The sequence below is a fragment of the Heterocephalus glaber genome, unplaced genomic scaffold (genome assembly GCF_053883595.1).
Source record: "Heterocephalus glaber isolate CG9 unplaced genomic scaffold, H.glaber_assembly_v1.0 deba00001504, whole genome shotgun sequence".
Classification (NCBI taxonomy): Eukaryota; Metazoa; Chordata; class Mammalia; order Rodentia; family Bathyergidae; genus Heterocephalus; species Heterocephalus glaber.
This window is the reverse complement of record NW_028258324.1, coordinates 60094703-60120000: the sequence shown is the minus strand read 5'-3', so window position 1 is coordinate 60120000 and position 25298 is coordinate 60094703. Positions and strand designations below refer to the sequence as shown.

The window sequence follows — 25298 nt, the reverse complement described above, 5'->3', positions numbered from 1 at the left end:
ATATACACAAACCACAATAAGGCATTTTATTACCCAGTCACTGAAAAAAAATCAAAAATATAAAAGGAAAAAGGTATAGTACGTAGGCAGTAACAAAGATAAGAACAAGCCAGAAGACAGTGGACACACAACATATTTAAAGTACTAAGAGAAAGGAAGCTGTCAACCGAGAACTATATATCCAGGAGGAAAATCCTTCAAAAATAAAGGCAAAATAAAGACTAACACAAACTAAAAGAATTTTTGTCACTCCAAGAAATAGTAAAAGACATTCCTCAGGCAGAGAGAAAATTATACCAGATGGACATATGAATCTATAAGAAAGATGAAGGAGCATGGGAAATGATAAATATCTAGGTGAATATAAAAGTTTTTTTGGCCAAGTGTGGTGTTATGTTCCTAAAGTTCCAGCTACACTGAAGGCTGAGGCAGGAGGATCACTTGAGCCAGAAATTCAAGGCCAGCTTGGGCAAAATAGTGAGACACTAGAGGAAAGGAAAAAGAAATGAACTATTCTGATATAAGATTCATACTCAGTTTTCTTCAAATAAGGCAAGAAAAAAAGAGAAAAGTAGATGAAACATATAGAAAAACAAATAGAAAAAAGTAGCAAGATGAACAGATTTAAACCAAATATATCAATATTTGCATTACAAATAGTACAATCACTACATTTGAATGCAGAGACTGACGGACTATATAAAATAGCAAAACTCAACTATATGCTGTCTATAAGAAATGCTCTGAATATAAAGGTAGATTTAAGTTAAAAGTAAAAGATGCAAACAATAAATATGCAAACAATAAATATGGAGTGTTCCGGGGATTTAGCTCAGTGGTTCCGGCGCCTGCCTCGCAAGCACAAGGTCCTGGGTTCAATCCCCAGTACCAAAAAAAAAAAAAAAAAAAAAAAAAGTAGTCTTCATACATTTCCAAAAAATGTCAAAGTGCACCCTGGAGGGAATTCTAAATAAACATTTAAAAAATATATATACGCAGCCTGCCTCGCAAGCGCAAGGACCCAAGTTCAATCCCTAGTACCAAAAAAATAAATAAATAAAAAATTAAAAATAAAAAATACATATATATGGAGCAGTTATTTTACATCAGAAAAAGTAGACTTCAGGGGGCCGGGGATTTAGCTCAGTGGTTCTGCTGCCTGCCTTGCAAGTGCAAGGTCCCAAGTTCAATCCCTGGTACCAAAAAAAGAAGAAAAGTAGACTTCAGGAAAATGAATACTGTCAGGAATATAGAAGGACATTACACAAAGATAAAAGCAACCAATTTATCAAACCAATATAACAATCCTACATGTACCATAATTGCCTCAAAGTAGTTTCAAAATGTTCATACATTTTACTTCATACCCAAACCTGGTAGAACTACCAGGATAAATAGACAAATCCACAATTATCAGAGATTTCAACACCCCACTCTGAATAATTGACAGAACAAATATACAGAAAATTAATAAAGATAGAGAAGGCGTGAATAACATTATCATCAAATTGATCTACCAGACATTCATAGAATATTCTACTAAAGAAAAAGCATAGTTTTAGCTGTGCAATAAAAACCATATGGTGAGTGATGAAAGATCTAGTTTAAAAGAACTGAAATCACACAGAGTATGTCAATGGGTCAATGAAACCAAAAAGAATATTAGGAAATTTCGCTGCCTGCTATGCAGGCGCAAGGACCCGAGTTCAATTCCCAGTACAAAAAAAATATATATATTGGGAAATACATTAAAATTTATAAGATACTAGGAGGGAAACACCTAGCTGCAAATGCAAATACACTACAGAAAAATGTCTAAAATAAACTATTAAAAAAACTAAAAAAAAAAAAAACTAAGAAGAGGAAATTAAACTCAGTAAAAAGGAAGGAAATAAAAGAGAATGAATCAATGAAATAACTTCTACCAAATCATTTAAATTCTCGAGACATAGTTCTTTCAGTTAAAAAGAAAATTTCATGTCTCACAGCCATTGTGAAGATTAGGAATACTGTGTATATAATGGCTATATTATTACACATGATAAACAGTAAATGTTTTCTTCTTCTCTCCATTGTCATTTTAACCACTACAGTGGTACCTCGGTTCACAAACTTAAATTTGTTCTACAATTTTGGAAAAGATGACCACATTTGCCTTTGTGTCCCAAAGATGACCTAGGTCAAGTTGCATTTATCATCCAATAAACAAAATTTTGCCAACTGCTTCTGTTTGTGAACCAAATTGTTTGCAAACAAAAACATTCCTGAACTGAGGTATCAATCTATTTCCAAGTGTGACTCACATATGATAAATCTGTCACTGATAAACTTTTAAAGAACGCTGGGTGCGGTGGTGCCTGCCTGTAGTCCCAGCAATCGGGAGGCGAAAACAGGAGGATCACCTAGAGTTCGAGGCCAGCCTGGGAAACACAGTGAGTTCAAGGCCGGCCTGAACTACACAGTGAGACCCTGTCTCAAAAAATAAAAACAAAAACAAAAAACAAACCCCAAAACTTTAAGAAAGCAAATGACTTTTCAATTTATCCATTATCCAAGTATCAATTTTTTGGCCAGGGATTTAGTTGAGTGGTTCTACCGCCTGCCTCGAAAGTGCAAGGTCCTGAGTTCAATCCCTGGTACCAAAAAAAAAAAGGAAACCAAGTATCAATTTTTTGCTCTAAATTATATGACAGTAGTTTTAAGTAGAAATCAATGGACAGCTTACCTGTGGAAACCATCTTTCAAAACTTCTTGTCTCAAAATGATTTCGGGACAAGTGGCTCTTATGCCTATAGGAATCAAAATAGTCTTTAAAAAATAAAATAAGCAGCCAATGAAAGAAAAATTAAATAATTAGAAAACTAGGCTTTACTTGCCAGAAAAATCTAACTTAAAACTTTTAAAATCTAACTTTTTAAATAGAACAAAAACTTTAAAATTTAAGCAATTTGAGCTACATATTAATTTACTTTCAGTATGGCAGTGATTAATAACAGTGATTTGGGAGTTAGATTGATTTCAAATCCCTGTTACTTAATAGCTATGGGTCTGGGCAAGACAGTTTATCTCTGTGTGGTTGTCATAAAAACTTAATATATGTAGAAGCACTAGAACACAGCTTACCAAGTACTGTACTAAGTGTTCTATGTAAGTGTATGTTATTAGTAATACTTGGAGTTAGGTGATCCCAATAGACCAAAAGGGAACAGAATGTCTAAAGAGTCAGAAAAATCTGTTTCTATTTCTAGTTCACTAACAGTGTGCACGTATCAGACATAATGGCAACCTACAAAACTTGAAAGATTTTACATTTATACCTTGTGGAGATGTTGGAAGGGTAAAGGGAGGGAGGGAGGCAGGCAGGCAGGAAAGAAAAGTGGATGTACTTAAAGGTTCAAAGGGTTCCTTTACAAATTCAGAAACCAGAAATGTTACTCTTCTGACTTCATGCAGAATTCAGACACCAAAACTATTACTCAGTGTAACTATTACTCATCATAATACCAAATATTCAGTTTCTATCCACCACCAGCACCACTAGGCATCCTGCTATGGAACTCTGACCCACTTCAAAAGCTAAAAGAAAAAAACAAAAAACAAAAGCTAGAAGTGTGTGGGAAGAAAAGTAAAACAAACACACATAAAATTATATATTATTGAATGTCGCTGAACCCAACAGATGTATTCCTGAAAATATTCACTGAGAAAAATGACATGAAAACAAACCCATTTGAAATTAGAAAAAAGTACCACTTGTTAAATAGTTATCTACATGCTCTATCCCCTACTTAGGGCCTTCACATATGTTTTAATTTTCACAACCTAGCAAAATAAGCAGGCAAAAGTACAGTACTGCCGCTGGGTGTGGTGGCGCAACCCTGTTATCCCAGTACTCCGGAGGCTGAGGCAGGAAGATTGCTGGGAGTTCGAGATCAGCCAGACCAGCGAGGGCTACATAGTGAGTTCAAGGCCAGCCTGAATTACACAGTGAGACCCTGTCTCAAAAAAAAAAAAAGTATAGTATTGCCGGCTCAACCCAGATGGAAACTCAGCAACTGGCTCTGGGTCACACAAGTAATTAAAAGTAAGATTTGCCTGACTTTTGTGTGTGTGAGACAGGGTCTCACTATGTAGCTCAGGCGGGCCTCAACAGGCCTGAGCCACCATGCCTGGCCCTTTTACTTTTTTTTTTTTTTGGTATAGGAATCAAATTTAGGGCCTTGTGCTTGCCAGGCAGGAGCTGCTGCACCTTTGAGTTACATACCTCCCCCACCCCACCCCGGCCTGAGTAAGATATTTTCACTTGGCTCCTTAAAGTCTTGCTTTAAAGAAGTATATAATCTTTTCCTAGATTAATATATACTATATGTAGCTTATACAAATCCAGATTTTTCTTCATGTATAACTTTAACTGGGGAATAAAGGCTAATATCCAACTATAAAATCAAATTAGAAGAAAAAGGGTTAATGGGCCTAAATACTACTGGGACATACTCTAGAGCAGTAACTCATTCATCTTGGGCTGGTGGAAAAGTTAGTTGCAAATATAGCAAACATTATGTAGTCATGATTTTTAAAGGCAAAACTGTCATTTTTGAAAACGAATTTGTTGCAATCTGAGCTCACTTTTAAGGTTTTTTCCCTCTTAAATATTGCTTTATTTGATTGTGGTGGTCTGAACTGCCTCTGAAAGCTGACCCCTTTGTAACCATAAAATGCCAATGCTGGAAGAGTGTTTAGAGACGCCAAGTCCAGTTGCTTTAAAAAGTTTTTGGAAAAAAATTTTTTTGGCCTCATCATAATTCCTTTTTTCCATAAATCTGGAAATCTAATACATAAACACACAGGCAGAATTGCGCGCTTTGAAAGTCCTCAAGTGACAGATGAGAAATTCACTGGGTTTGTGCTGACTTTCCTTCCTCTAGCAAACACTACTACTTTATTTAACTACTCTTGTATGTGTCCGTCTCCCTTACTCCACTTCCAGCTGAGGGCTAGGTCTGCGGATTTCGGCCCAAAAAACCGCAATCGACAACAAAATGGAATTTTTCAGTATTTCAATAAATATTGATATGCCCAGCCTGATTAAAAAAAAAAAAAAGAAACGCAATCGATTCCCGCACCCAGCCCGATCCAAAACAAAAACTAGTTTGCGCACACTCCCCAAGTCTCTCCGCGTAGTTTTAGGATTCTCACGCCTCGGGACATGGAGGCTTTAGGGGCCACTCGGTGATCACACGTCGCATGAGCACCCTGGACGCTTCCCAGCTGCAGTTCTCGGCACCCCGGGTCCCCGGGATTGGCCGCAGAGCTGGGAGCCCCGGGAGAAGCGGAAGTTCACTGCCGTGGTCGGAACCTCCTCCAGATCGTCCCCGCGCCAGACTGGAAGCCCCCGTGCGGGACACAGAAACCCAGAGTCGTGCTGCCCCGCCCCTTACCGGAGCCTGAGGGGGCGTCATCGAAGCCCGCGGTGAGCGCGCGCGTGAGCCCAGCCGCTGCGACGAGCAGCCAGGCCAAGGCTGGGGCAGCCAGGACGCCGGAAGCTGGACGCCCGGGAAGGGCGTGCGGGACGAGCTGTGGACGCAAGAGTGAGCCTGTCTACGCCCCACGCCACCGCGAGAGTGCGCTGCGACGGACTTGAGGACCGAGGTGGAGGGCTCAGCGCGCTCGCCCGCAGCCCAGCTGTTTCCACAGCCCCAGCCCCTCAGTGCGCTGTCGCGCCGAGGAGTGGCGCGAGCATCGTGACGCACTTCCGGGATGTTGCCGTGGGAACGGCGGGGCTCACCCCTCCTAATTTGCCAGGTTAGTAGTACCGGAAGACAGCTTGCTGCTGTCCCGGCGACCTCCTCCTCCACTGCCGGGTGCTCCACCCCATCGTCACGTCACCAGGCTGTGACTGTCACCTCTGGCATCAGAGGCGATTTAAGTGCTCCTCTGTGCAATGCGGTTGGGTGGAAACAACCGTTTCTTGAGGTTTAGACTTTGGCCTGCAGGAGAAGATGCACTTTCTGTATTGGTGTAAGGGTAAGAAAGTCATTCCTGCACGGTGGGGACGTGAGTAGGGAAAAGATCGTCTACTCATTAAGAAATCTGTACCCGGGCCGGGGATTTAGCTCAGTGGTTCCGCCGCCTGCCTCGCAAGCGGAAGGTCCCTAGTTCGATCCCCGGTACCAAAAAAAAAAAAAGAAAGAAAGAAAGAAAGAAATCTGTACCCATTAGATGCTGTGAGGAGAAGGGGTGGGGGACACTTATCGAGATCTTGACAGTCTCTGATCGCTGGGCAGGAAGGTATTCACATCCAAGAAGAATTAGATTAAACATCAGGCCTAGAGAGCATGTAGTGCAGATTGGAACAAAACAGAGCTCTAGGGCAGATGTCTCAAGAGGAGAGGAGAGAGTGTGTATCTATCTCAAACTGAAAATAGCAGGGTAAGCATGTCATTAAGAAATAGGAAGATAAATTTGGGGGGTGGGGGGGAAATCCCTAAAAGAATTGAAGCTAGTTGCCTATGGAGAGGGATAGGGCAGAGGACAATAATAGTTTTGTTGTTGTTGTTGTTGTTGTTCTAATCTCATGGAATTATTTTCCAAACAGAGTATAAACACTAGTAAAAATGAAAGTTAAAAATTTTTTAAAGAAAAGAATATAGAGTTAAAAATAACCCACATTACCTAGTATTGGTTGCACATTGATTCATTGATTGCATATTGTTTCATTCACAAGAATGTCCACTTGCTTGAATGTTGACATTTTATATTGTGATCACTAGGCCTTCCTAGAAAGTTTCCTGGAGTAAAATTTTAGTAAGATAGACTGGGAGCAGTATTTGACCATTCCATCGATCAGAGGTAGACCACAGTAATTTGATAAAGCTTTTTTTTGGTCCCAGTGATTGGATCCTGGGTTTTCCCACCAAGATACATCCCCAGCCCTTTTTATTTTTTATTTTGAGAAAGAGTCTTGTAAGTTGCTATGTTGCCCGGGCTGGGCTCAAATTTACCATCCTCTTCTACCTTCACTGCTCAGGGTGCAGGGATTACAGGCATACACCTCTGCTCCCAGTTTTGATAAAATCATTCTTTTTTGTTTGTTTGTTTTGTTTTTGAGTCAGGGTCTCTCTATGTAGTTCAGGCTGCCCTTGAACTCACTATGTAGCCCAGGCTGGCCTTAAACTCATGGTGATCCTCCTGCCTCAGCCTCCCGAGTACTGGGATTACAGGCATGTGCCACTAGGCCCAGATGGATAAAGTCATTCTTCTTTTTTTTTTTTTGGTACCAGGGATCAAACTCGGGTCCTTGCACTTGCGCAGCAGGCAGTGAAACCACTGAGCTAAATCCCCGGCCCTGGATAAAGTCATTCTTATGACTAACTTTCTAAGAGTAAAAATTGTCACATCCAACAATAAGAATTGATAATATAGATTATGATATTTCTGTAAGACAAATCAGTAATTTTAAAATTGAATTTTAGTAAAATATTTAATGATGAAATAATCATATGGGCTTTTATAAGTCAGGAAACAGTATGGATGATAAACAAATATGCTTTAACTTAAAAAATAAAACTATATGGGCCAGGGATTTAACTTAGTTGTGCCGCTGCTTGCCTTGCAAGTGCAAGGTTCTGAGTTCAAACTCCAGTACCAAAAAAAATTTTTTTAATTAAAAAAAATTTTTAAACTAGATGCCTAGAAAAAAAAGACTGGGTGATGTTTTCTTCTACCCTTCCCCCCAGTTTTCCATAATGCACATGTATAATTACTTTTTATTTTTTGTTTCTTTTTTGAGCCAAGATCTCACTATATAGTTGAGGCTGGTCTTGAACTCACTATATAGCCCAGGCTGGCCTTGAACTCATTGCAGTCCTCCTACTTCAACCTCCTGAGTGCTGGGATTACAGGTGTATGCCACCATGCTTAGATAAAGTTTTTTAAAACTATGCTCCTATAGTGATTCTCCAACAAAACTAAGTTTATGAGGATGGTACCCTATGCCAAAATTTTTGACATTTGCAAATCTTCCTGAGCCTATCATAGCCACATCAAAAGCAATTAATTCCTATAATTAAACATAGTTTGGCTCTGAAGGTGGGGGAGGAAAGAGAAAACAAAGTATGTAATCTGCAAAGAGCAGTGTTTCTTATAACTGGAAAAATATCATATAGTGAGACAAATAAATTGGAACAAAAGCCATGTAAAATGTAAACATTACTGTCTTGACCAACAGGTGGATTCTCCACCAGATCTGCCTCTGCCCTCCCACATCCCCAGTAATGGGGATTGAACCCAAGTCTTCATGCATGCTAGCCAAGAACTCTGCCACTGAGCATCAGCCACAGTCTTTTCATTCTATTTTTCAACAGACTCCCACTAAGTTGTCCAGGCTGGCCTTGAATTTGCAGTCCTGTCTTAGCCTCCCAAATAGTGCAGATTACAGTAATATGCCCCATGCCCAGCTCAGGTCTGCATTTTGGATCAGAGTTCTAAATTGTAAATACTTAGGTGATACACAGGAGCTGTGTCTTATATATTAATACATAGCCTTAAACAAGTATGTATTCAGTGCTTACTGCATTCCAGATATCATGCTGAGAGATTGTGGTGAAAAAATAGATATGCTTCCTATATAGACTAGAGGAAGCACATAGATTAGAAGGAAAGATAGATGTTTAAACAAGTAATTACAAAAAAAAACCTTACTGGGCCAGGGATTTAGCTCAGTGGTTCCGCCGCTTGCCTCGGAAGCACAAGGACCCGAGTTCGATCCCCGGTACAAAAAACAACAACAACAACAAAAAACTTTCTGAGTAAAATAATTGAGAAAATACAAGGGAGACATATCTGGTCTGGTGAACCTCTCAGGACAAAATTTTAAAGTTACCTATAGGGCCGGGGATTTAGCTCAGTGGTTTCGCTGCCTGCTGCACAAGCGCAAGGACCCGAATTCAATCCCCGGTACCAAAAAAAAAAAATAAAGTTACCTATAGTACTTTGATATAGACTAGGACAATTGATACATACTTCCTTAATTGATAAATAGAAAAGACACTGTACATCAGTTCTTGGGCTAAATTGGGGATTCCTATACAGTCTTCAGTAAGAGCACAGTACACTAAACACAAAGTGAATTGCAGAGCACTAGCTTTGGCAGCACATACACTAAAATTGGGATTGCACAACCCGCCTTACCAGTGAACAAACAGCCCTACATTCTTCAATGAACCAGAGCCTGAAAGACCCAACAAACTAAGGTTAACTTCCAGGCCTCCAAGTATTGAATTTCCCAGGCCAAGCATGTGTTTCTAGAACTGGACCACAGCCAGCCCTGCTGGGGAGGAGGAGTGAAGGGAAAGAGATTTGCCCAATGCCTAGGTATTATGGGGTTTTTGTCCCTTCAGCAGGAAATTACTATGTAGCTGACACATTTGCATTGGATTTCCTCTGATTTATCCTGAAATATATGTAAGAACGATGTGCACTGCCAAGAAATGTGGAATTAGATTCCAGCCTCCAGCTATTATCTTAATTTATGAGAATGAAGTCAAGGGGAAGAATCGTCAGCGCATCATGCCAGTCCGAAACTTTTCCAAGTTCTCAGGTACCTCATGCTTTATCTTGCTTCTTATCTGAAATATTCTCTAAATAACCTAATAAGAGCAGTCTCTTAAAATGTAGTGACATGGCCTTCAGAGTCCACAGGCTTAGGATCAAATCACAACTCTGTCAGGGACTAGATGTGTGACTTTGATAAATTATGTACAATCAATGAGCTTCAGTCTCCTAAAATAGAAAAGGTAATGGATCATTTTTTTCCAGGTGGATAATTGATAATTTAATCTTCTAAAGAGTGTTGTGGGTTAAATGAGATGGCATTATTCAGTAATATTAATTCCCATCTCTACCTCTAAACTCTTAAATTTATAGTCCCAATATTTTATTAATACCACTACTGCTACCTAAAGCTATAATGTCATTTTAAATTTTCAGACACTTTCTTCATTTGAAAGCTTTTAGGATCTCTACCAAGTGATTTTAAGTTACAGAAGTCAAAAAATATATGCACCCTTACACCTCCACAGTCAAGCTCAATTTATTACAAGGAAGAGTTCTATAAAATAATTTATTCTTATAAAGCCATTTAGCCACTTGGCTATCATGGAGACAATGATTTCAGGGTTTGGAGCTTTTTGTTCTGTTCTGGCCCTTGTAATAGTTTGTGGTGCAGTAATTGTGGTGTACATGATATATGCAGTAGACAGTTTTTCTCCCTTTTAGATTGCACCAGAGCTGCTGAACAATTAAAGAATAATCCACGCCACAAGAGTTACCTGGAACAGGTATCCCTGAAGCAGCTAGAGAAGTTGTTTGCTCTTTTACGAGGTCACTTGTGTGGACAGAGTCTGGCAACAACAATGGAACAAATTCAACGGGAAACAACCATTGATCCTGAGGAAGACCTGAACAAACTAGATGACAAGGAGCTTGCCAAAAGGAAGAGCATCATGGATGAACTCTTTGAGAAAAATCAGAAGAAGAAGGATGATCCAGATTTTGTTTATGACATCGAGGTTGAGTTCTCACAGGGCAAGCTACAGTCCTGCGGCTGGGACACAGACTCAGCTGATGAGTTCTGACTCCAGACATTCAACTTACTGGGCCAGTAGAGCGTCCATGTTTTTACCAACAACATAGTCTGATTCTAGAAAAATCTATAAAGAACCCTCAGTTGTAAAACCAAGACATTTATACCTATTATGTAGGTGCATAAGAAATATAGGCAAAATAGTGTAGGAATCTGCCAGTAAGGAGTTTGCAAACTAATTGGAAGTTAACTCTGAGGACCAGGGATTTAGCTCAGTGGTTGTGCTGCCTACCTCACAAGCACAAGGTCAACCTGAGTTCGATCTCCGGTACCAAAAAAAAAAAACTCTGAAAACTTGTGAAAAGCAAATGAACACTCAAAGCAACAAAAAGGATTAGAGATGGATGCTTGATAAAGGCCAAAGAGACTTGGAGCTTAGGTTACTATAGGGGAAAATAGTCAGGGAAGACTTTTCCTTTTATTGGAGAGATACGGTTTTGCCTGCCCCTCCACTGGTAGTATTTAGCTAAAAGCTTATGTAGGATTCCACAGGAGAGCAACTAGAAAAAGAGGGAAAATGGTAAAATGACAAGAAATAGAAAAAAAATTTTTAGCAAATTATAGTTTGACAAGATCAGAGGGTATTTATGGTTACAGGGAGTTATCCTGTATGTCTTTATTGGTACTTAACACTGTTTTGTGTGTGTGTTTAACTCTGGGGTGAAGGGTCCCCTGCAAAATGCCCTGCAGCTGCCAGTGGATAATCATGAAAAACAGCAGGGGAATTTTGCCCCTCCAGGATCAGGAAATACACACTAGAGACATTCTGGAACCTGGAGCCTCTTCCCATGATTGAGAGGTTGGTTTGTCAAATGGGAAATCCACCCATAATACATGAGCAATTGTACTGCCAGTTTGTGCATGGAATTTGGAGGGACAAAGAGAGGATTTTTGTTTAACAAGGCTGTGTACAGATACATTTGTTCTTACTAGAATGTTATTTAATTGGAAGAAATCCTGTATTTTCTAGGGTCGAGGATGTGATTCAGTGGTGGCACACCTGCCTGGCAAGTGCAGAGTCCTGAATTCGATTCCCGGTACTGGAAAAAAAAATGGAAATCCTATGTTTTCTACAAGGATATTAACATTCAGGGCCAGGGATTTAGCTCCAGTGGTTCCGGCGCCTGCCTCGCAAGCACAAGATCCCGAGTTCAATCCCTGGTACCAAAAAAAAAAAAAAAAGGATAGTAACATTCATTAAAGAAAACTGCAGAAATAGTTTATTGATTTTACCTATTTATCTTTATTCTCTTTAGCATGAAGTGCTTCACTAAAACAGATGTCTTATGTAGTAGAAATGCCAGGGCCATAAGATACTCATGTCTCATATATATTTGCCAAAGGGAGCAAAAGAATTTTCAGAATTAGAGATCCTTCCATATTTACATAGTACCCCATATATTCCATTGTGTAGATGTAAGTGATTCATTTTAAAAGTTGAACTTAGGTAATTTTTTCTTGTCATGGTTGCAAACAATATTACAGCAAAAAACCTTGTATGTTTTCTGTTTTCCACACACACAAGGGTATCTATGGGCTAAATCCCTAAAGGGGAATGGTGGGTGTGTACATTCCAAATTTTCATAGCTGTTGTTAAGTTACTCTCCATAAAGTTTCATTCATTCATTATGCATCCTTAATGAGCACCTACAGTATCCTAAGCCTGTACTATTTTAAGATGTGGGGAAATAGCATATACAACAGTCTAAACATATGCCAGAACCTTGCATATGAAAACAAGAAAACACCTGACTTTTGAGGGTCAATGTATCTAATACAATAACCAAATTTTTGTTCATCTAGATGTTAGATACATCTCACAAACATACACCCATTAGAGAGGATCTGGCAATAGTCTAGTTCTAGAAATTCATGCTTACCCTATGAAGTATAGTACTTCAAGGCCCGCCCTGAAAGTTCAGTCAGCCTCAGTCTATTTGACTGGGTTCAGTCCCCAGTACTGGGGCCAGGGAAGAAGGAAGGAAGGAAGAAAGAACTTGATTTAAAAATCTGCAAAAACTCTTGGCATGGTAGCATACGCCTGTAATCCCAGCATTTGTGAGGCTGAGACAGGAAGATCACCATGAATTCGAGGCCAGCCTGAACTACATAGCAAGACTCTGTCTCAAAAAACAAGAAACAAAAACAACAAAATGTTTAAAAGTCATAGCTAATAAACAGTTGAACAGATATTTAACATCATCGGCCATTAGAGAAATGCAAATTGAAACTACAACAAGATTATTTCATATCCACTAGAACATCTATGATAAAAAAAACCACCAGGTGGGCCGGGTATTTAGCTCAGTGGTTTGGCCGGCTGCTGAGCAAGTACAAGGACCCGAGTTCAATCCCCAGTACCAAAAAAACCACCAGGCAAGTGTTGATGAGGATGTAGAGAAACCGGAACCCTCACACATTGCTGGTAGTAATGTAAAATGGTGCAGCAGCCTCAGAAAACAGTTCGGTAGTTTCTTAAAAGTTACGCACAAACTTATCATACTAGCAATTCTACTCTTAGGAATCTGTGTAAGAGAAATGAAAGTACAAAGTCCTCACAAAGACTTGTAAGTGAATGCTCAGAGCAGCATTTTTCAAATACCCAAAAAGTGAAAGCAATCTAATGCCTATCAATTGGTGAATGGAGGAAGAAAATGTAGAATATTCACAAGACTATCAATAAAAAGGAACTGAATAATGAGGCGTACCACAGTGACTATCATCAGAAACATCATGCTAAGTGAAAGAAGCCAGACATGGAAAACTACATATTATGTATTATATGGTCCATTTAAATGAATGTGTGTGTGTGTGTGTGTGTGTGAGTGTGAGTGAGATAGGATCTCACTATATAGTTCTAGCTGGCCCTGACTCATGGCAATCCTCCTGCCTCAGTCTCCAGAGTGCTGGGATTACAGGTGTGCACCACTACACCCAGTTGAAATTTTTTTTAAAAGCAACTATTGGGCTGGGGATTTAGCTCAGTGGTTTCGCTGCCTGCTGCGCAAGTGCAAGGACCAGAGTTTGATCCCCGGTACCAAAAAAAAAAAAAAAAAAGAGACAAAACAGACTAGTAGTAGGGGCTGGGGATGGGAATTGACAGCAAATGAGTATGAGAGATATTTGAGAAATAATCTAAAACCTGATTGTGTGATGTTTGCACAATTGTGTAAATTTACTAAAAAATCATCCACGTGTTCATTTAAAAACAGGTGAATTTCGGACCAGGGATTTAGCTTGGTGGTTCTCCCACCTGCCTCGAAAGCACAAGGTCCTGAGTTCAATCCCTGGTACCAAAGGGGAAAAAAAAGGGTGAATTTTACAGTGTTTATTGAGGCCTTAAGAAATTTTTAAAAATAGGAAATGGAACAGAATCAGTGCCTACTAACCATTGGTCTAAGACTGAGCAAGAGAAACCAAAGGCATGTGTAAAAGACTGGAAGCTGAGTGTAGTGGTATTCACCTGTAACCCAGAACTCCAGGAGGCTGAGGCAGGAGGATTGTAAACTCAAAGCCAGCCTGGGCAATTTAGCAAGACTGTCTCAAAAGCTTTTCTCTTTTTATTACTACTCATTCTCAACCTGGATATCTTCAGCCGATGTTGTCGAAATATGGATACCGACACCAAACTGGTTATCACCACACTTTGTACTAGCTTTCTCACCTTTCAGTTTCTTTTCCACTTTGTAAGTTACTGGTTTTCTGCAAGTTTCTTCAGGTTTTAACAGTCTCAGCTTGGAAAAGAAGATCGAATGGAGCTCAAGGGTAGTCTCTACATGCTATTCTCTGGTGGTTGGGATTTTGGGCCTCTATATTTTCTTCTTTGATGAGGCTACAAGAGCTGATCCACTTTGGGGTGATTCATCATTTGTGAAACTAGATATTGCTACTGCTTCAGGCTACCTCGTTTCTGATTTGATTATTCACATTTTCTATTGGAAAGTGATTGGTGTCAAATTTTTCATAATTCATCATTGTGCGGTGCTGTATGCATTCTGCTTTGTACTGAAATATCAAGTGCTGGGGTACATTGCAAATTTTCAACTGCTTGCAGAGCTTTCCAGCCCTTTTGTGAATCAGCGGTGGTTCTTTGAAGCTCTTAAGTATCCAAAGTTTTCCAAAGCTAATGTTATCAATGGAATTCTCATGACAGTAGTGTTCTTCATTGTGTGGATTACTGTAGTACCTCCTTTCTATAGCTTCTTGTAATCCCTGTATGGAACAAAACCCTACATCAGGCTGGGATTTGTAATCCAGTGTTCCTGGACCTCTACTTGTATTGTTTTGGATGTGATGAATGTCATATGGATGATCAAAATCTCTAAAGGGTGTATCAGAGTCATCTCTCTCATCAGACAAGAGAAAGCCAATAATAGTCTTCAGAATGGAAAACTTAATTAAAGGTGTGGTTTGTCAAACACCTTTGACTAGATAAGCAATCTTCATTTCTACCCAGAATTATATCTACTAATAGGATGAATTGACATGTTCTTGTGCTTCCTTATAAATTATAATTGTTATTCAGGGGCTGGGGATTTAGCTCGGTGGTTCCGGCGCCTGCCTCGCAAGCGCAAGTTCCCAAGTTCGATCCCCAGTACCAAAAAAAAAAAAAAAAATGTTATTCAGGGTTTCAGTGTCATATTTTCTTCTTTTTAGAAGAAACTAAAATTTAGTCTTTATTCCAAGATTTTCTCTTTTCTTCATTATAAGCATGGATAAAATCTTAAAGTTTTAAATAAAAACTATACAGTGGTGAACTTTTTCAGAAATCTCATAGCCTGCATTAGTATTTTTCTCTGTGGAAAGATGACTGTGATAATTTGGTGCACTTTTGCTAAAAAGATGGGAACTACTTTTAAATCTGTAAATAACTCTCAACATTTTTTTGTATTGTACTTTTTTCTTATGTCAACACCTATGTAGGTTTTTATTTCCAAATTGTTGACATGATCTTTTCTCCAGGCTATTAAAAGTGACATTTTCTATTTTAGATATGCAGTCATCTACTAGTGGTGAAGTATTTTACTCATTTTGAGGATTTTTTTCATTAGTTTGATCATGGAATATACTTCCTGGATCTTAAGATTTTTTTACATGTCATTTATTTCTATTTTAGTATTTTATCACCTTATTTCTTTTTATTTTGTAGTAAGGGTTAAGGCAGATATTGTGGACCTCCTTTAAGGATGAGATTCTTCTAAGAATTCACATTGATAAATGACTAGGCTAGTGATGGTGAACCTTTTAGAGCTTTCAGTGATACAGGTACTGCAGCATGTATGCCATAGGTTTGCTACCACTGAACTAGGCTAATACTGTTTTATTTTTTTTTGATACTGGGGATTGAACTTGGGTCCTTGTGCCTGCGCAGCAGGCAGCAAAACCACTGAGCTAAATCCCCGGCCCAAGGCTAATACTGTTGATTAGATCTATAAGAAAAATCATGTTAATGTTGCTGCCTGCTTCCTTTTTATTTTTTCTAAGAACAATATATTATTTTTATGTGTAAAATCTCCCGAGTTCAGAACCTGACATTATCAGTAGTCTTCTTATGCAGTATGTTTTGTCATGCTCGTAAAATAGGTTTCTGGACTAGACCAAAATGACAAAATAATCAGTATTCATTTTTTACTCAGTTTACATGTACACTTGCTTACTCAGCACTTTGAGTGCTTTGAACTTCTGTCTTTCTTTAAAAAGCAGGAAGGAATAAGGAAATTTTTGTTTTGTTTTTGTGTTTTGGTACCGGGGATTGAACTTGGGACCTTGCACTTGTGAGGCAGGCAGCGCGGAACCACTGAGCTAAATCGCTGGCCCGGGAATAAGGTAATTTAATCCAAGCATTCTGGTTATCAAAATTAGTGTCTTAACATGAAAATAAAAGACTGTGTGTGTATATATGTGTGTGTATGTTCACTTTGGTTTTTGCAGTGCTAATATAGAATTATTTAACTCTTGTTGCTTTTATTTTTCTCAAACACTTTAACTATTGTTCTTAATCTAAGGAAAAAATTTAATTCAACTAGTGGTAAATACTTGAACTTAATTGAACCTAAACCAAAAGATTTAATCCATTCAGTTTCCCAATTTGCAGGAAAATGTTTGGTTCACTTTCATTGTTTGTGTTATGATGATGAAAGGAGGCTGGTTGAATGTAATCAAGACTCTTAATTTAATTTGATTTGATTGTTCACTGTGCCTAGAGCCAGATAAGTTCTAGAACATTTAAAAATGGGAAAGTTGGGCCGGGGATTTAACTCAGTGGTTCCGCCACCTGCCTCGCAAGCTTAAGGACCCAAGTTCGATCTCTGGTACCAAAAAAACAGCAACAACAACAACAACAAAAAAAAACGGGCTGGGGATTTAGCTCAGTGGTTTTGCCGCCTGCTGTGCAAGTGAAAGAACCCAAGTTTGATCCCTGGTAACCAAAAATAAATTTTTTTTAAAAAAGGGAAAATTCAGTCAATAACTAAGTGGTGAAATGAGGGTGATTTGCTTATAAAAGGTACATTTATTTTTTGACAAAGTAATGTAAAATATAGGTTTGGTGTTTTTTTTTAGCACCAGGGATCGAACTCAGGACCTTGTGCATGCAAGGCAGGCTTCAGAACTACTAAGCTAAATCCCCAGCCCTATAGGTATTTATTTTAAAAGCAGCTAATACTAATATTGATAATTGATCATTAAATTTATTGATCACACACAAAAAAAGACTGTTTCAACAAATTTTTTTTTTTTTTTTTTTGGTACCAGGGATCCAACTTAGGTCCTTCAAATTTTTTTTTTGAAATTTTTGAGGAGACTGAGGCAGGAGAATCACCATGAGTTTGAAGCCAGCCTCATCTACATAGTGAGTTCAAGTCCAGTGAGAACTACATAGTGAGACCCTGTCTCAAAAACAAAACAGCCAGGTGCAGTGGTACAGGCCTGTAATCCAGGTACTTGGGAGGCTGAGGCAGGAGGATTGCTGCTACATGGTCAAGGCCAGCCTGAACTAGCAAGACCCTGTCTCAAAGCAAGCAAACAAACAAACAATTTTAAAAGGGCTGTGGATGTAGCTCAGTGCAAAGGCCTTCTGTTCAATCAATATTACCACACACAAAAAAGGAAAATATAAAAGGAAAAGACTGGAGAAGGGACAGAAAAAATGCATTCATTCAATAAGCCCCTTTATTTTTTCTTGCATTGCTAAGGATTAAAACTAGAGTCCTGTGCATTCTAGGCAAGCATTTTCTCCCTGGGCTACTCTCTAGGCCATGATAAACACTTGTTTGAGTATTTACCCTGTGGAAACTCCCCAGGATGTTTGGAAAGGAACAGTTTTAAGAGAAAGGGAAAAACAAGACAAAAGGTTGTTAGAGGCCAGTTACTATGCCAGGGACAGGTCGAGATTAAGGATTTCAGTGTCCTTTCAGTGGACTAGGCAGAGCCAGGGGATCAGAATGAGACTGGGGTGGAGAGATAGCAAAGAGTGGGGACTTCAGGTGGCAATGGGACACAAGCAGAGGACCTTTTTCTGATGGAAGGCTGAAGTTGGATGTGTTCACCATAGATGAAGACAGGATTGTGAGTCAAACAAAAATTGAGAATCCAGGCCGAGGATTTAGCTCAGTGGTTCCACCGCCTCCCTGGCAAGCACAAGGACCCAAATTCGATCCCCAGTACTAAAAGAAAAAAGAGAATCCAGGGGCAGCCCACCTTCCTGGTCCCCCTTCTCTCTTAGGCAGAAGCTTTCTTTCTCTCAATAAATTTTTCCTACTCTTAACGTCCATTCTTCCTAGAATTCATTCTTTGATTTTAGAGGACATGAACTCGTGTTTTGGATATCTAGTAGGCTTAGGAGTTACATCTCTCCCCCCATATCATTTTGGAGGTCTTCCAATGAGATTACTGATCGGAGATGGCATTGTACTAAAGGATAACAAATAAGAGTTTTCTTTATGTCATTTAATGTCTTGTGATCAGATGGAGGTGTTTGACTGAAAAACTACTCCATACTAAGATGGACATGGATTCAACTACTAAAGCAATCATGATTGATAAGAAATAACAGCCCACAACTGTGCTTTATACTTCAAAAGTGCTTGATGTTTTAACTATTATAATAGATAAGCTCCCTGCTCCGACTGAAATACTTACGTCACTGATCTTCTCATCTGGATGTTCAACAACTAAAGTTTGGAAACTAGAAAGGTAACTGGGCTATGAAGACAGCCAGTATTTTGGCCCTGGCCCCTCAAGGTCAACAAAGACCTAGGACACAAAGGAACCTTTCCTACAGGACCCCACATCTTTGGTAAGTCACTCAACCTCCTGAGCAGAAAGATTGCTGGGCACCAGAGGACAAATGTACTGTGTGCCAAAGGAGGGTCACAAAGAGGAAAAATCTCCCATGTTTTCAATGAAAGCAACATGGTCAAGCAAGGCCATGACCCATCCTGATGGCTGACACTGACAGAGGAGCTGAGAGGCTCTATGCATGGTTCCAAAGTAATGCCTGAGGAGACTCAACTGACCTTGATAGACAGCAAGAAGTTCATACAGATTGACACAGGTCTCACTTTAACTTGATCTTAAAACATCTGGGAGAAAATAACCAAAAGAGGTATAAAATAATGCCATGCTAATAAAACTAGATATAAAAAGGGGCTCCAGTCACACAGTTATGGATCATTGGGAAAAAACTATGGTAAAATCTATAAGAGCTCAGCTAGAGTTTTAAATTTCTTTTTTTTTTTTGTACCAGGGATTGAATTTGGGTCCTTGTGCTTGTGGGAAAGGTGGCAGAACCACTGAGCTAAATCCCTAGCCCAGAGTTTTAAATTTCTTAAAGGAAATCTGTTCTTCAAATTGTCTCTTATCTTCTTACAGCTAAAACTAGAGAGATTTATGACAAAGCATCAGACTTATAAATAACCTTTATCAATGAAAGAATCTAAGAGCCAGCAGGTTACAATCACTATTTCAATTTCTAAGTGTGAATTTCTCCCCAACCTGCCCTTCCATTCTAGTGTGGTCATGCTTAGGTTATACATGCTCTAACTTCTTAAAAGTTTTGTTTAGCCAGGGATTTAGCTCAGTGGTTCTGGCGCCTGCCTCACAAGTGCAAGGTCCCAAGTTCAATCCCTGGTACCAAAAAAAAAAAAATCCTGAGACCTAAACAAAACAAAATAAAAAGTTTTGTTTATTCTTGCCTAGAGGCTACCAAACTCCAAGCAGTCATACAAATGGAACCAATGACAAATGTGTTAGAATTCTTTTATTGGAATCCACCAGATCAACCCTGTAAACAGCTCATAATGCTGAACTATACAATATGACTTCTATGTTGGATTCTGAAGTCCCCTGGACCTTCTCCTTATCCTCTTTGTGGGAGGCTATTACTAGTTCCTCCCAGTGGAAACACTTGTTGGCTATATTGATAGCAATCCTGCTGACCTTATAATTTGGCTCATGTAGCAACTGTTTCTTTGCCTTTGTCTCCTCCAGACTCAAAGCTATATGGCTACCAAGATGACAATGCCTGGCACCGATTGAAGACCTTTAGATAGACCCTCTGTAGAGTAACTGACTGCTGATCACAACTATGACCCTCTTCAGCTGGAAGTAGCCGGACCCGTCTTTGCCCTTTGGCCCCTCATAGCAGTTAGGAGTACTTCTTCAGAGAGGAGAATATTGCAGATAAGTAAGTTAATTAGATATCTTGTAGGCAGTTAGACAGGGCCAGCCCAGGAGGAGCCAACATGGAGGACAGTGAAGACACAGTCACTGAAGGCCAGCATTGTAAAAGAAGAGAAACTACCACACTCATGTAGGGTGAATAGCAGTGACTGATACTCGATATTCTAAATAGGTATCAGTCACCTGGGTGGGGGCCCAAGGTCTTAACCCAGCCTTTCCAGGAAATATCCCTGACCCACCCTTACTGAAAATCCTTATAAGCTTTCTACGTAACTTGTTCCCCCATTGAACCCCCATTTAATATTATGTGGGTCATTTTATTGGTTGGTCATGGTTTTGCCCCACCTCATGCCCACCTTGTAAATTTCCACTGGGTCTTATAGTTTTGTCTCACTTTGTACCCACCTCACCACATGGCTTTGCTGTATAAAACATCTTTGAAAAGTGGAGTGGGCGGGCAACCCACTTTCCCAGTCTTAGACAGAAGCTTTCTTTCTCTCAATAAATTTTTCTCTTTTTGGGGGGGGGGGGGGTACCGGGGATCGAACTCAGGGCTTTGTGCTTGCTAGGCAGGCAGCTGAACCACTGAGCTAAATCCCCAGCTAAATTTTTCCTACTCTTAAAAAAAAAATTGAGACTCCAAAGGTTGCCATCTAAAAAGGATTCCCCTCTCCCTTAAAAACTAACAAAAGAACTTATGGTTAAATTTTCAAGAAGAGAGCACTGGTGGTTGATCAAGCTCAAAAATTTTAGCTTTGTAGCCAGGCGTAGTGGTCCAGCCTGTAATCCCAGCACTTGGTAGGCTGAGGCAGGGGGATTGTGGAAAGTTCAAGACCAAAGTGGGCTACATACTTCAAGGCCACCCCCTGGACTACATAGCAAGAGAACTTGTTTCCCCAAAAAATGCTTTTATTTTTTTTTTGGTACCAGGGATCAAACTCAGGACCTTGTGCTTGCCAGCCAGGTGCAGTGCCACTGAGCTAAATCCCCAGCTTTTTTTTTTTTTTTAATGGCTATAAAGTTCAATGGGTTCACCAATGTTGTACTCAGGGTTTGCAAGGGAATAGATTTAATACAGGACATATAATTTACAGGATTATTTTATAATATTCACCCAAAAAGTCAAATGCAGAGGAGTGCAAGAGATCTGTCCACACACTAGAGACCCGAAGAATCCAGCCAAGGCCCTGCATCCCACGGCAATGTCCCGCACAAGTCCAGCTGAAGGCCTAGAGCCCAAGGCAGTGTCCTCCATGAATCCAGCCAGAGGCCTAGAGCCCACAGCAATGTCTCATGCAAGTTCATAAAGAGGCTCTATGCTGGGGAGGCCCAAAGGCCAGTGGGGTAAGCTGGAGAGTCTGCGCCCATCGGAGTGAAGGGTCTGTGCCACCAGGCTGAGGGATCTGCCCTAGAGCCGGGAAGTGATGCTCAGAAGAAGACCAGAGCTCCCCTGACAAGAACTCCAGCCACCCCCAGTGACAGCAAGGACTAGAGGTCCTCCTCCAATGAGAACAGTTGAGTTGATATCAGGAAAACCAGCCACAGCAAACTTGTCCGGGAAAATCAACAGCGCACCATCTTCCCCATTTTCCCCTCCAGTTCTTTTTATGCCATTGGCAACAGTCCTCAAATGGGCCTTCCACGCCCAGGGCCATGCTGACTCAGTTCAGCTGGGCATTCCAAGTTGACCATCAGTTAATCTACCACAACCACATTACCCAATAGGAGATACTATTGATGATACTCAGCATCCTTACCCTTCTTCCTTGCCTGCTGAAGCCTTGTTTTGATAGCATTTTAAGCCTCCTGCACAAATCTCAGATCCAGAGTCAAATTCCGATTGTGCTAAATAAATCCAAGTGGGACATTCCATTCATTGTGATAGGTTTAGGGATGACTATGATACCTAGCTCTGGCCAATGAAATGTCAAGACAGTTTCACAAGGACTTGTGAGAAAGGTGTTCTATGTTTGCTGGAGAAAATAAAAGGCTGCTTTATTTCTCTGGGCACGGTGTGTCTGAATAGGAACCTGAAAATACTGCAGTAAATTTGTGGCAAGCCTGAAGATAATATTAATCATTAAGGAGGGAGGGACAAAGAGAAATCACAGAAAGATGGAGCCCCCAGAGACTTTGACACACTGTACCTGGAGCCTACCCTATGTCAGAACACCTGGTCATATGAAATAATAAATCACCCTATTTTAAAAGCTTATTTAAAACCTTATTTTATTTTAGGTTTTGGTTCTTTGAGACAGGGTCTTGGTGGGTAAAAGCCAATTTATTTTTTAATTTTGTTTGTTTGTTTTGGTTTGGAAAGACAGGGTCTCGCTATGTAGCCCAGGCTTGAACTTGCAGTGATCCTCCTGCCTCAACCTCTTGAGTGCTGGGATTAAAGGTATGTGCTACTACACCCAGCTGGTGCCTGGTAAAAGCCAATTTAAATTGGACTCCGGTTAACAAAGGAGCAAGCCTCTTCTATTGTCCTCTTCCATTCTGACCTCAGTATTGACCATCATGTCTCCAGAATAGGCCCAGAGGCCTCTGGGAAGAGATGGACACAGTGGACAAAGCAAGGCAGGATTGAGGAAGGCCTGGGACCCATGACAGGGAAGAAAACGGTAGACCTTGGAGTTCTGCGGAGTCAGGAGGCAGCTGAGCAAAATGGCAGGGGCTGAGTCATCAAAAGTATCCCAAGTACTTCCAGCATTGCTCTGGACAGTTGTGGCAGGGAACTTGGGAGAAAACAGTTAAAGCACTCGGGTCAGATGGGGACTGCTGCCTGAAGAGAGCCCAGAAGTGTAGCAAGTGCTGGTGCTAGTGAGACCCAGCAGCTGAACAGTCCAGGCCGAGGCAGAGGGAAAGGGGTCCACAGAGTCAAGACATTAGAGGGTCTTGGGAAGTCAAGGGGTCGGAAGGAGCAACAGCTCTTAGGCAGGAAGAGCCTGCCTGGATCACTGATCGGGGAGGAGGAGAAACCAGACAGATCCTGAAGGATATATCAGAACAGAAATATAGACATATTTTTTCTTTGAGCAACATATAAGAAAAAAATTTCTTACACGTGCTTCACCAAAGTCAAGCAAACAAAAAAATGATGGTACATCTTCCAGATGGATGGTGCATCCTTCCAATTAAGTAAACCTTTTCGTTCCTCACTTCAGTATGGACCCCTGATTCAGGAGGAGCAAACGTTTCAGTTCCTGGTGTGGTAATTCTCAGGTTAGCAAATTCCATCAGGGCTGGCTTCCTCATCACCTTTGACCTTATTTATTGTAGCTTTAGGAGTTGGGGCAGCAAGATTATGATAGGCCTCTCTACTTAGAAGGAAATTTTAATCAGAGCCAAGGAATCTGTCCTTACTACCATTAAATTATTATATGACTCTATTACATCATCCCCCTCCCTGGTCATATACTAGGTACTGTTACACCCAGTGAGAGAGAACCAACCAGAGACCGATATTAAATCCACACAGGAGTTTATTACCGGCCGCGACGCAAGCCAAGCATCGGACTTGAGCCTCGACTGGGGGTTGACAAACATGTTTTATACGCTTTTGAGGCCAGCAGTTTCTAGGCCCCCCTATGGGATAGAACTAGTAAAGCAAGCAAAAGGTACAGAAGCAGAACGTCCTGCTGTTAGAACATTTGTAAAACAATAGTCGATTAATTGTTATTTCTAAAGAGACTTTCTAAAGGGAGGAGGTTTTTTAACTTCCTCCTTCTGAGTTCATCTAAAGGGCAGGCAGGTGGGTCAAGCAGCAGTATGGAGTCTGTCTTGCTAACTAGGGTCCTTCAGGTACTACATAATTTTTCTATCAAGAAACTTGGAACTATCTGTTATTTCTGATAATGAGCCACAGAAATTGAACGGATACATCTAGATCCTAATGTAAAGTCCTAATACCTAATGTTTTTATGTATCAGTTTAAAAGTAAATTTAAATTTTAAAGAAACAAGAGCATAAAAATAAAAATAAAATCCTTATACAATCTTCTAATTTCATTGTATCCAAAACATCTACTTTCTTCCTTTACCTTTCTTATTTTCCCTTTGCTTTCCACTAAACATTCCACACCCTGAAATTAGAATTATTAACTGGTAACAACAGTTTGGAGAGTTACATTTTATCTCTCTCATATCCAATGCTACTATTTGAGACGTCCCAGTACATTCTAAAACAGGGACGACTAAGACGATAAGACCTGAAAAGATGCAAAAACTTGTATTAATCATCCATAACTTACAAATAAGGCAAAGGATAACGGCAACATGGCTTCTCAATGTCATACTAGGACATTCTTTAAAAGCTTGCCCAAGAATTAATTTTCTAGAACAACATAACTGCGCTTGACTTTGCACTACTTCCTATTTGATTAGAGAGTAGACATTGTGCAATTACATGCTAACTCAAAGATTTCTGGCCAGGAAAGAAAATAACCTTGATTAATGTGATTATTCCCCCTATAGGACATTAACCACGTTTGTCTCTAACCTAGCAATCTTACTTTAACATCTGTTTGTGAATGCCTATAAATACTTAGTCCTTTGAAGCCCTCCAAACACAGTTTTACCATCTTACTGGTCTTCTTCATTGAACTGATACATCTTCAATATGTATTCATTTAATATTTATTTACGTGTTCATTTTGAGACAGGGTTTTCCTCCGTTGCCCAGACTGGTCTCAAACTCCTGAGCTCAAGTTATCCTCCTGTCTCGGCTTCCCAAACAGCTGGGGCTACAAGACTGCACCTGGTTCTAGTATTTTGTTTTGTTTGTTTTATAAAATTTTGACCTTGATAGGCCATATGATAAAAAGATTAACACCTATTTGGCCTTGGACAGTCATGCTTTTGATGTAGTGGAATGATAAAGTGTAAACTTTCCACATTTCCACCTAGGAGAGGAGCTGAAAACAGGAAGTAGAAAGAGCAGAAAGCTCCAGGCAGAACAGAAGTCAAGCTGAGCAGCC

The 25298-nt window shown here is 40.0% G+C and overlaps 2 protein-coding genes and 1 pseudogene across 7 annotated transcripts in view; 2 read left to right on the top strand and 1 right to left on the bottom strand.

Annotated features, from left to right (window-relative positions):
- Nucleotides 1–5581, bottom strand: part of Pigx (phosphatidylinositol glycan anchor biosynthesis class X) — a 22977-nt gene extending 17396 nt beyond the window's left edge. The window contains exons 1-2 of the mRNA XM_004835179.4: nt 5439–5581; nt 2726–2789 (exon numbers count right to left, since the gene is read on the bottom strand). The gene's annotated coding sequence lies outside the window, so the exon portion shown is untranslated. The remainder of the gene's footprint in view (nt 1–2725; nt 2790–5438) is intronic.
- An 89-nt stretch (nt 5582–5670) lies between these two features.
- Cep19 (centrosomal protein 19) lies at nt 5671–13343 on the top strand. Of its 5 annotated transcripts, none has more exons than XM_004834709.4 (3): nt 5671–5802; nt 9402–9598; nt 10276–13343. In XM_004834709.4, the coding sequence occupies exons 2-3, from the start codon at nt 9472–9474 to the stop codon at nt 10632–10634; spliced, it is 486 nt and encodes a 161-aa protein (XP_004834766.1). In that variant the 5' UTR covers nt 5671–5802; nt 9402–9471; the 3' UTR covers nt 10635–13343. The 5 variants fall into 5 exon arrangements, with proteins under 5 accessions (XP_004834766.1, XP_004834765.1, XP_004834764.1 ...); XM_004834708.4 differs by having other exon boundaries at nt 5672–5802; nt 9399–9598; XM_004834707.4 differs by lacking the exon at nt 5671–5802 and adding an exon at nt 5838–6024.
- Nucleotides 13344–13674: 331 nt separating this feature from the next.
- LOC110348345 (TLC domain-containing protein 4 pseudogene) lies at nt 13675–24990 on the top strand (annotated as a pseudogene). The gene is made up of 3 exons (XR_015441144.1): nt 13675–16468; nt 18608–18938; nt 20132–24990. The product of XR_015441144.1 is annotated as a TLC domain-containing protein 4 pseudogene (transcript).
- The last annotated feature ends 308 nt before the right edge of the window (nt 24991–25298 follow it).

Bases quoted from the DNA above. Each gene is read 5' to 3' on its own strand.
- Cep19 (XM_004834709.4), top strand. From the start codon at position 9,472: ATGTGCACTGCCAAGAAATGTGGAATTAGATTCCAGCCTCCAGCTATT. The intron at 9,599-10,275 runs GTACCTCATGCT...TCTCCCTTTTAG, and splicing joins AAACTTTTCCAAGTTCTCAG to ATTGCACCAGAGCTGCTGAA.